The 12,000-nt window shown below is 43.6% G+C and overlaps 1 protein-coding gene across 10 annotated transcripts in view; it reads left to right on the top strand.

The window, feature by feature from the left end:
- The first annotated feature begins 6,250 nt into the window (after positions 1 to 6,250).
- Positions 6,251 to 12,000, top strand: part of KTN1 (kinectin 1) — a 105,236-nt gene continuing 99,486 nt past the window's right edge. For 8 of the 10 annotated variants that reach the window (XM_035720151.2, XM_035720152.2, XM_049113203.1 and 5 more), the window contains exon 1: positions 6,630 to 7,327. In XM_035720151.2, coding sequence (XP_035576044.1) covers positions 7,004 to 7,327 — 324 coding nt within the window. In that variant the 5' untranslated portion in view covers positions 6,630 to 7,003. Of the gene's footprint in view, positions 6,414 to 6,629; positions 7,328 to 12,000 lie in introns of those variants that run through there. The other 2 variants (XM_025442320.3, XM_049113206.1) reach the window with 2 other exon arrangements.

The following is a 12,000-nucleotide window of genomic DNA, read 5'->3' on the forward strand; positions in this document are numbered from 1 at the left end:
CCCATGTTGGGTGTAGAGATTACTTAAAAAAAAATGCATGATATCATTTAATTCTCACATTAAGTCTTAGAGCTAAGTGCTCTTATCCTCTGTAATCAGGGAGGAAACTAAAACTCTGAAAGGTGAATGACTTGTCTAAAGTCACACAGCTAGGAGGGAGCATAGCTAGGGAGCAAAACTAGGTTCTGTGATTGCAAATTCAACATTTAACAAAAATCCAGGGGGGATCCCTGGGTGGCTCAGCGGTTTAGCGCCTGCCTTTGGCCCGGAGCGCGGTTCTGTGGAGTCCTGGGATCGGGTCCCGCTTCAGGATCCCTGCGTGGAGCCTGCTTCTCCCTCTGCCTGTGTCTCTGCCTCTCTCTCTGTCTCTGTCTCTCTCTCTCTATCATGAATGAATAAATAAAATCTTTAATAATAAAAAAAAAAAAATCCGGGCAGCCCAGGTGGCTCCGCGGTTTAGCGCCACTTTCAGCCCAGGGTGTGATCCTGGAGACCTAGGATCGAGTCCCGCGTCGGGCTCCCTGCATGGATCCAGCTTCTCCTTCTGCCTGTGTCTCTGCCTCTTTCTCTCTTATGAATGAATAAATAAAATCTTTTAAAAAAATATTTAACAAAAATCCTTATGAGGAAGTTTATAAAATCATGCGATCAAGAATCAAAGAGATTGTTTCTTCCAGTTACTAGGTATGCTTGAACAAAGTATACATTTTTCAATAGTGAATTCTGTTAAGAGTTTATAGGATGCTGGCTGGTAGCCATTTTCATATTGCTGATTTAGTTGGATGTAATGTATGTACTCATTATTTATGCTAATGGCAGAAAAGGTATCATGAGTAAGTGAAATCTATATATAAATGAATGTTTTAAATGTTTGTGTTTCTAAGGGTTTACACCTTGGGAATTAACATAGTACATTGGCACATGCATGGGAATTGGAGTCTGGGTTTAGCTTCTGGTTTTTGAGTTCTGTGTCCTTGAGCTAGTTACTCAGCATAAGCCTAGAACTTACTATACCATCGGGTGGTTTTGGTAATTGTGTAAACTAGTGTACATTAAATACCTGCATAGTGCATAGGTATAATCAATACCGGTTCATCTTTCCTCATTTAATCCACCAATTTTCAATTGTGGGACAATCCTTTGAAGATGGGAGACACACCAAGGTAGTTTCAATAATGTTAAATTATGCTACAAAGTAGCTTTACCTCACTACCCATTCCTACTCAAGTTTCCCTTCAAAGTCCCCAGTGAGATTTTGGGGTTGTATAGGTAAAGTTGGAGCTCACTTCTGCTTATATGAAACTGATATATTTTTTTAAATGTATTTAAATTAAATTTGCCAACATATAGTATAATACCCAGTGCTCATCTCATCATGTGCCCTCCTTAATGCCCATCATCCTGTTACCCCATCCCTCCACCCACCTTTCCTTCAGCAACCCTTTGTTTCCCAGATAGGAATCTCTCATGGTTTGTCTTCCTCTCTAATTTTTCCCCACTCAGTTTCCCCCCTTTCCCTTATGGTTCCTTTCATTATTTCTTATATTCCACCATATCATATGGAGTGAGACCATATGATAATTGTCTTTCTCCAACTGACTTATTTAACTCAGCATAATACCCTCCAGTTCCATCCACGTCAGTGTAAATGGTAGGTATTCATCCTTTCTGATGGCTGAGTAATATTCCATTGTGAATATATACTACAGCCTTCTTCCATTCAACTGTTGAAAGACATCTTGGCTCCTTCCACAGTTTGGCTTTTGTAGACATTGTTGCCATGAACATTGGGGTGTCAAGTGTCCTGTCATTTCACTACATCTGTATCTTTGGGGTAAATACCCAGTATGCAATCGCTGGGTCTAGGGTAGCTCTATTTTTAACTTCTTAAGGACCCTCCACACTGTTTTCCAGAGTGGCTACACTAGCTTGCATTCCCACCAACAGTGCAAGAGAGTTTCCCTTTCTCTACATCCTCGCCAACATTTGTTGTTTCCTGTCTTATTAATTTTAGCCATTCTCACTGGTGTAAAGTAGTATCTCATTGTGGTATTGATTTGTATTTCCCTAATGGCAAGTGATTTGGAGCATTTTTTCATGTGCTTGTTGGCCATGTGTAGGTCTTTGGAGAAATGTCAGTTCATGTTTCTGCCCATTTCATGACTAGATTGTTTATTTCTTGGGTGTTGAGTTTGATAAATTCTTTATAGATTTTGGATATTAGCCCTTTATCTGATATGTCGTTTGCAAATATCTTCTCCCATCCTGCAGGCTGTCTTTTAGTTTTGCTGACTGTTCCCTTTGCTGTGCAGAGGTTTTTATCTTGATGAAGTCCCAATAGTTCATTATTGCTTTTGTTTCCCTTGTCTTCCTTGATGTGTTTTGCAAGAAGTTGCTGTGGCCAAGTTCAAAAAGGTTGCTGCCTGTGTTCTCCTCTATGATTTTAATGGATTCTTTTCTCGCATCTAGATCTTTCAACCATTTTGAGTTTATCTTTGTGTGTGGTGTAAGAGAATGGTCCAGTTTCATTTTTCTGCAGGTGGTTGTCTAATTTTCCTAGCAACATTTATTGAAGAGGCTGTCCTTTTTCCATTGGATATTCTCTTCTGCTTTGTTGAAGGGGAGTTGACCATAGAATTGAGGGTCCATTTCTGGATTCTTCATTTTGTTCCATTGATCTATGTATCTGTTTTTGTACAGTACCATGCTGTCTTGATGATCACAGCTTTGTAATACAGCCTGAAGTCAGGCATTGTGATGCCCCCAGCTTTGGTTTTCTTTTTCAACATTCCTCTGGCTATTTGGGGTCTTTTCTGATTCCACACACATCTTAAAATAATTTGTTCTAACTCTCTGAAGAAAGTCCATGGTATTTTGATAGGGATTGCATTAAACGTGTAAATTGCCCTGGGTAGCACTGACATTTTCACAATATTTATTCTTTCAATCCATGAGCATGGAATACTTTTCCATCTCTTTGTGTCCTCCTCAATTTCTTTCATAAGTGTTCTGTAGTTTGTAGAGTTCTCTTTGGTTAGATTTATTCCTAGGTATCCTATGGTTTTGGGTGCAACTGTAAATGGGATTGATTCCTTAATTTCTCTTTCTTCAGTCTCATTGTTAGTGTATAGAAATGCAACTGATTTCTGTGCATTGATTTTGTATCCTGTCACATTGCTGAATTTCTGTGTGAGTTCTAGCGATTTTGGGAGGCTCTAATATTTCTTGAAGCTATTTAGAAGTAGAAGAAAGATTATTCTGCTTATCTATTATTGATTAACAAGCCATTTAAAAATCATAAAAATGATATGGGGTCAGAAATTCAATTGGGGCTTGGCTGGGTGATTTTTCTCCATGGGGTACTGAGTAGGGCCACTCTGCAGTACTTAACTTGTGGCATGGATAATCTGGGGTTCTAGAAGGCTCCATTCATATATCTGGCACAGTGGTAGGTACAGTTAGAAGGGTAGGCCCAGGTAGGTCTCTCTTCCTCCCCTAGTTTCAGAACCTCCCCACGTGGTCTTTGCAGCAAGGTGGTTGGGCTTCTCACCTAGTAGCTCAGGGTTCTAAGATTAATGCTTCCAAGAGACAGGAAGTGGAGCTGCCTGGCTTTTGGAGTCTGGACCCAGAACTTGGGGTATTTACTTCTAGCATATCTTATTGGTCACAGCAGTCACAGAACCCTTCCAGATTCAAGCGTAGGGGACACAGATCATACCTCTCCATGCAAAGAGTGGCAAATAATTTGTCATGAAAGCACTTGAATACTATATGCTTGAAGAGACTACATGTCAAAGGGGCACAATACAGACTTCTAATAAGCCCAGTCATGTGCCACTTTTGATTACTTGTATGTCTGCAGCTGCAGATGTTACTATGAACTTCCCCATTCCATTACGTGGGAGGATAAGGTATACCTGGAATCTGATCTTTACTCTTGGTTCGGTGAATTGCTTCATTATACTTTCATCTCTGCCATCCCCGATCTGGTGGAGTAGGAGATGTAATCTGTTACTCACATATTACTCAGATCTCTACATAACTCACCACTTCTGGGAAATCTTCCCTAGACAAAACAGGAATAGCCAGCTTTCTCTTTCTGCTGGAGAGATGTGTACTGTGTCTTTAAAAGTTGTCCAAAATTCAGAACAGAGAGAATAATTACCAGAAGGTATGCTCCAATAAACTGCACTTTGTTAAATTAAAAATAAAAGAGATGAGTACTCTTTAGGTGTTACTCTTTACAGTTTATTTTATTTAATTAAATTTGCCAACATGTAGTGTAACACCCAGTGCTCATTGCATCAAGTGCCCTCCTTAGTGCCCATCGCTCTTTACAATTTTCAATCAAATTTAATTTCTTAGCTGTTACAGTAAGAGATAACTCAGATGCTAATCCTTTTTAGCAGGTTAGCTGCTGTCTCAGTAGCTTTGGAAGGTAGGAAGCAGCAACTGAGATTAATTACATTTTAGATTAATTATTATGTGTTAATTATTGTTAATTATACTATATTTCAAAACTTAGAGGGTAGGTCTTAATTCCTAATACGGTTTATCATGCATAACAGTTCTAGTTAGCCTTTTTGTTTACATGTGAATAAATAGAAAATTTATAAATGAAGCAACTAATCAGTTTCCTTTTAAAAATCAAAGTTCAATCACCCAGAAAAGTTGAAATAGCTGATACACTTATGCTTCTTTGTTTCAAACTATGGAACACGAAAATAAGCGTGCTCTGACCGGAAAACAGTATATTTAGGGTAAACATGTCCCCAAATTCCACTTACTGTCTTTCGTACAAATGTACTTAAGTATTACTGTCTCTAAAATGACACAGGTTTTACTGAAGTCAGGAAAATGGCAGAAATTTTTATTCTAGTCTAAAACGTGCTTTAGTATTAACCAGAGGAAATTAGGTGACTATTTATAAGCTAATCAAGAGTCCTTAAACTCCATTATAGAAATGATGCATTTCCCCCTTTGTATTGGGTCTGATGGCTTCACTCTTCAATAACGCTGGATCCTTTGGCACACACTCAGGAGGCAGCCAGTAGTTTAGAGACAGATTGCTTTGAGGGCATTGGAGCAGCTGAGGGACTGAGTAACACTACTGAGAAAGGAAAAAGAGGACACTTCTCGAGTTAAAATAAGACAATGCATCTTTGGAGGACATAGTGGCTGGAGGCCAGCAGAATCCTCAGCATCTCAGGCTAACACGTTCTTGTTCAGTTTTCATTTGTACTTTGGAGGTGCTCTAGAAAGCTCAGACAAAATAGGATTCAAATGAGTAGGGCGTTTTTAACCAGCTCATATACAGGAAATCCTCTGTTGTTGCAGGAACTGTTCTGATGTTCATTCCTTACAGATTTTGCTTCTATTCCCCCTGGGTCAGGATGTAAGGGGAGGAGTTAGTGACAAGTCCTAATTTTATTGATCTCAGTCTACGCTCTAAAAGCGTTTAAATCATTCTGAGTTCTCATAACGTTCGAGGAGAGTTTGGGGTATCTGTGTATGGTCTGGGTGGTGCCTGGCATTTTGCAAGAGACTGATGAGCATCGCCTTTGCCGGTAGACTAGGAAGATCGCTGCTATCCTCTCAGCAAAGAGCAAGCTAATCAGCAGGGATTCGGGCAGCCTCTCCTTCCCGCTGCAGCTTCTCGTTATTTGCTCTGGCTGAAAGAACGGCCACCAGCTGGCAGGCACAACAGCTTCATAATATTTGCACACAATTTGTTTGGGTCGGTTTTTAATCTCTCTCTCTCCGCCTGAAGCTGGGGTTACCCGAAGGAGAATTCAGAGAAACTCTGGAGACGGAGGAGGGGGAAGATTTCGTTTCCCAGTGATTTCTGGGAGGGAATCTAGGACGGGCAGGGTGAAATCGGGTACCATTTGGTTAAGGTTTAAAAAAAAAAAAAGAATCATCCAGCGTAGGGGGCCAGGTGGTTCTTCAGTGGGAGGGCCGTGCACGACGAAACCAGCTTTGGGCGAAGGAGGGAGAGGGCGAGAGGACCAGAGCGGGGCTAAGGGATGAAGCAGGGAGTCGCGCCGAGCCTCCCGACCCTGCGCTCCCACCCGCTGCCTAGCGGCCGGACGCCGCCCGGGTGGGGGAAGCCGGGAATCCCGAGCCTGCAGCACGCCGGGGCTCACGGGAGCTGGCGGACGCGCGCGCAGGGGGGCGGGGCCGAGGCGGCGGCGCCTGTGCCTTTAAGAGGCCGGTCTCCCGGCACCGCCGGCCCAGACGCCGGGACGTGCCGGGGGCCGCCCCGCCCCGCCCCGCAGCCGCCCGTTTCCTCCCGGGCGGCGCGACGGCACCTGAGCAACTGCGGCGGCGGCGCCTCGGAGCGGGCGGCCCGGGCTGTGCTGCCCGCGCCGCCGCGTCCTCCCGGTCTCCGTCCCCGGCTGCGCAGGATAAGGGTGAGCAGGCCGCGCCGGGCCGGCCGCCGGCCGCCGGCCGCGGGGACCGCGCGGGGTTGGCGGGGGAGAGGGCGCTGCCGGCCGCGGTGTCGGGGGGGGGGGGGCCGCGCCGCACGGGGGGCGCGGCCCGGGGCCCGGACTCCGCCTGCCGCCGCCGCGTAGGCCTAGGGCGCCGGGGCGCCGCTGGTGGGGCTTCTGCCTGAGCCGGGCCGCCGCGGCGGGGCTCCGAGGGGCCGCCCAGGGCCCGACCCCGACCGCGACCCCGGCCGCGCGGCTGCGGAGTCCCCTGGGGACGTCTCCGGGTGCGAGGTTGGCCCGAGAGGGCCCTGGGGTGACCGAGGCGCCTATTTTTAGCTGGGCCTCGGGGCCCCCAGGAGGAAGGCGGATTACCGCCGCCTCGGCCGCCGGACAGAGGGAGCCCGTCCCCGGGCCGGAGCTGGGCCATGCTTACGCCATGCTGCCCCTCCGGATACTGAGGGGACCGGCGCTGGCCGCCTTCCCAGGCCCGCTCCCACCGCCGAGTGCGTGTCCCCGGGTCGCGGCGGGGGGCGGTTGGGGCTGGGAAGGCGGCGTGAGGGGACTTGGGGAAAATGTGTGGCCCGCCCTCGAGACGCGGGGGAAGTTACCCCTTCCTCTCCCCGAGGGGTGTGTCCTTCCTCAGTGGCTCCCCCCCTCCTCCCCTCCCCCTCCCTCCCCCTCCCCCCTCCTTTTCCAACAATGAGATTTTTTGGCGTTTGGGCATCTCGGCCGAAAACCAAACCGGCAGCCTAGAAAAGTCGTTGGGTAATCAGACACCTGGGGTGGGATGTGCCGCCGCGCACGTCTGTCTCGAAGGAGCGTGTGTGCCGCGGAGACGAGCGGCTCCCGTCGCGGGGGAGCGGCATCCTGACCCCGGCCAGCTGCAGCTTGCTCAGGTGAAAGAGGGCTGTTGAATGTTAGCCATTCCTTCGCTCCGGAGGGAGGGAGGGAGGGAGGAATCGAAATTCGCAGTCGGGCCTGGATCAGAAGAGGATTCCTTAGCAGACCTGTGAATAAGCACTGCCTAAAAGAGCTAGCTGTTCAGAGTTGTGGTTTTTTTCTTTTTTTTCTTTTTCTCTTTTTCTTTTTCTGAGATGCTTTGTGGAAAGTCCTGAAAATTTTGGACACCCGTACCCTGCCGTAGATCAGTACCTTGAGGTAAACGAAGCATGTCGAATTGCACAGAAATAGACCTAAAGTTTGAATTCTTGCTAAATTAGGTTGCGCTTTTTCTCTCTACCTCACCTAGCCGGCAAATGGCAACACTGTCTCCGGCTTGGCCAAAAAACGGTTTCTCAGGAGAAACGGAATGATCTTCCCAAGGATAACACTGAGCACTCTGGAGTTGACCTGTATTTGGGATGGATACCCTGCTTTACTACCGACTTGCGTGTTTACTGTGTTCTCTAAGAAACAAGCTGCCCCCGTCTCCTTTTAGTTCTAGGATCTAACAAGACATAGCTGGGCTTATTGTTTGTAGGTTCTAAGAAAAAAATCCATTTTCCTCTGTAACGTTGAATTAGAAATGACTTTTCTAATTTGGCTGCATGAGCAGTCATAACAGTATCTCTGTCAGGTGCGCTTGGAGAATGAAGTGTTTACCTTTCTGAGACTCATACTGAAACTTAAAATACAGGAAAGCCTAATGAAAAATTTTCTTCAATGTATTTAAGCACTTTAAAATGATAAAGGACAAAAAAAAAATGATACAGGACATCCAGTATTACTTAACTCTTTCTTGAAGACTCAGGGTCAACATTATGAATAGCCATTAATAGGACTTTTTTCTGTATCATCCCTTAGCATCAGTGTCGCTTCTGCTTGATGTGGATGTTTTCTTCAGTCTCTCATCCCAAGTCTTCTAGTTTGTAGGCTTGAGTCTACTTTCAGTAGGGAAAACGTTTTAATAATTAGATGTGAAATAACAGTCAATATAGCTTTTCTAAAGGGCCTGAGAAGTGAAAGCTTTTTTGAGGCTTAACTTCTAAAGGATTCGTGTTAAGATTGTTATACTGTTACTAAAGTAAAAATTGAATTTTACTTGAAAAAATATGGAAGATGTACTTTTAATTGAATGTTTATTATAATTTTTGTATAGCAAAGAAAGTTGTAATCTAAAAGATCTCATAATACATTGTAAAAATTTAAATTGTTAGTAAACTTAATGTTTCCAGGAAGGTTTTGGGTTTTTTAGGGAATCTGACTTCTAATATGTAATAAAGAAATGGAGAGACCGTGCTTTGCAGGAACATTCAATTATTTGAGGTTAACATCTTAGAAACTGCTTGTTCTTGTACTCTTTGTTTTTATGTTATTTCAAAGTATATAACTATATAGTTAAGATTTAGTTAAATCCAGAGTATGCCTAGAGGTTAGAAGCAAGTAACTGGTTCTCTATAAATGAGATTAATCACTCATGCATAAATAGAGTTTCACTGCTTTCTTTTTCAATTTTTGTGAACATGACTTTGGATGTTCTGATCTGAAAAATGTTTATGTGCAAATCAAAGGGAAAACATTGGTTTAGATAAGGGTATAAGCTACTTTTTCTATAAACAGAATTAAATGGGAAAAATCTTAAATACTATGAACCTAAGGAGTTTGATTAACTTAACCTGCTGTATCTGAACTCTAGAAAAAGAAAAGTAATGACAATTTATAATTGTTTGCATGCCAGACTGTTGACTTGCTATTTAAATATATATATATATATATAATATATATTGGTCTTTGATAGAGAGAGAGCACTGCAAACCATTTAGGCTATCCTCTCCTCCAATAGTATAGACTTTATTTATTTATTTATTTATTTATTTATTTATTTTTAAATTTTTATTTATTTATGATAGTCACACAGAGAGAGAGAGAGAGGCAGAGACATAGGCAGAGGGAGAAGCAGGCTCCATGCACCGGGAGCCTGACGTGGGATTCGATCCCGGGTCTCCAGGATCGCGCCCTGGGTCAAAGGCAGGTGCCAAACCGCTGCGCCACCCAGGGATCCCTAGTATAGACTTTAATGTTAAAAAGATAAAATAGGCAAAATGTACTTTTAGTACTAAGAGTAGTTTTAGTAGAGACTCCCAATAGGAAATAGAATATTCTTAGTAATTATTTAAGAAATGTTCTCCTCCTTTTGAAAACGTTGTGATTTGCTATTTTACTTGTCACCTTAACTGCTACAAGTGGATTAAGAACTTTTAACTTAAATCTGGTTTCAGAAAATGATTTGTACAGTAAGTGGAACTTAATTGGTTTATATTCCCCTCCTTCCAGGACATTGCTTTTGGATTTCTCTCACTAATTGCTTTGGTCTTTCTGCCTTATGATTCATCCTCTACTCTTGAAGTGGAAGTGTTGAGGCCTTGGTTCACTTTTCTTTTTATATTCCCTGGTTATCTCATCCAGTGTCATGGCTTTAAATACCTATATGCTGATGGCTTCCATATTTATATTTCCAAGCCAGGCTTTCCTTCTTTACTGCAGACAACCTGTTCTGCATTTCCTTTTGTAGTTGAAGTAGTCCACTCAAACTGACCTTCCATTTTTCCCTTTAAACCCTGCGGTCTGGTCTGCTCTATCGCATTTGATGGCAGCCCCACCCAACATTCAGGCAAAGGAAAAAAAAAAAAGTTGGAGTCACTCCTGATTTACTCTTTTGTTGGTTACACTTGACTTTCTCATCTTGGGGAATATATCCAGAATAAAGTCACTTCTTACCACCTGTATTGCTTGCTAGGTTGGTTCAAGCCATTTTATCTTTACCTAGATTTCTGCAATTAGCCTCCTGACTGGTCTTCCTGCTTCTTCACTAGCTCCCTAGGTCTCTTTCAACTCAGCAAACAGATCCTATCACTTCTCAAAACACTGCAGTGACTTCTCCTATGCAGAGTAAAGGCCAAAGTCCGTATGGCCCGCAATGCCTTATAGAATCTACTCTTCCTATTCTTTACTTCTCAAGTTAGCTACTACTCTGCCTCCTGCTTATTTCCCTCCAGCCCCACTGGCTGTCATAAGGCCTTTAAATTGACTGTTGTCCTTCCTTGGATCACTTTTTGCCTAAGATATCAGCATGGCCAACTCCTTCAAATCTTTGTCCTTCTAATGTTTTTTTTTTTGTTTTTTTAAGATTTTTATTTATTTATTCATGAGAGAGAAAGAGAGGCAGAGACACAGGCAGAGGGAGAAGCAGGCTCCGTGCAGGAAGCCGGATGTGAGACTTGATCCCAGGTCTCCAGGATCACGCCCTGGGCTGAAGGCAGCGCTAAACCACTGGGCCACCGGGGCTGCCCCAAATGTTTTTAAAAAAGTCTAACTGCTTTATTTAAATCTGCATTCCCCTGTGGTGCCTGGGTGGCTCAGTTGGTTAAGCATTCAGCTCTTGGTTTTGGCTCACGTGGTGGTCTCAGGGTGGCAAGATGGAGCTCCCTAGTCAGACTCTGCACTCAGCTGGGGAGTCTGCTTGAATTAGTCTGCTGGAGATTTTCTCTCTCTCTCCCTCTGTCCCCCCTCCCCACCCACCTCACCCCATGCATGTGCACATGGGTTCTCTCTCTCAAATAAATCTTTTTTTTTTTTTTTTTTTAAATTTTTTTATTTATTTATGATAGTCACAGAGAGAGAGAGAGAGGCAGAGACACAGGCAGAGGGAGAAGCAGGCTCCATGCACCGGGAGCCCGATGTGGGATTCGATCCCGGGTCTCCAGGATCACGCCCTGGGCCAAAGGCAGGCGCCAAACCGCTGCGCCACCCAGGGATCCCTCAAATAAATCTTTAAAAAGGATAAAGCTGCACTCCCCTATTTAGTGGTCCCTATATCCTGCTCTGTTTTCTTCATGGCACTTGCCACCTTCCAACACACTATATAATTTCCTTGTTGATTGTATTCATTCGCTCTCTTTTCTGCCCCAAACGTATACTATAATGTAACCTCTGTGAAGGCAGGGCCATTTGTCTGTTTTGTTTATTGATGGATCCTAAGAGTCTTGGGCAGATGTTCAATAAAGATTTATTAAATAACTATCTGTTCATTATATGTGAATTAATTCCTTATCCTGCAGTTTCTTACTATGATACCTCATTCTTGAACACATATAGTTTTCAGTTTGCTCATTTCCTAGGAACAGAGAACCAAAGAAAAGTGGCAGGAGGCCTCTGGGAATACCTTGGTGGAGGTAGTGATGTGGAACTCTTCTGGACCTTCCCTCTGTGATTAGGCTCATTGGTTAGGTAACTTAAAAAGTTGGTTAAAACACAAACTCAAATATTTGTGTACCTTAAGTGTTTTGTTTTAACTTAAAACATTTATTTTTGTCTTTCTTTTTATTTGGATCAATCTCTTGTCTTTAGTAGGGGTTCCTGATCTTTTTTTCTATAAATCGTACCCTAAAAGCATTGCCTTTGGTTTCTAGTATTTGTTTCTTTAAAATGGAATGAAAATGTAGGCACTGGGAAACTTTCCAAGTCAAAAATCATTCTGGATTTTCCACTCATTCATCAAGGCCTTCCAAAGAATGTAACATAGTTTTAAAAGAAATAACAGCTTCTGTTTTTATTCTACTATTTAATGATT

The sequence above is a fragment of the Canis lupus genome, chromosome 8 (genome assembly GCF_003254725.2).
Source record: "Canis lupus dingo isolate Sandy chromosome 8, ASM325472v2, whole genome shotgun sequence".
NCBI classification, from domain to species: domain Eukaryota; kingdom Metazoa; phylum Chordata; class Mammalia; order Carnivora; family Canidae; genus Canis; species Canis lupus.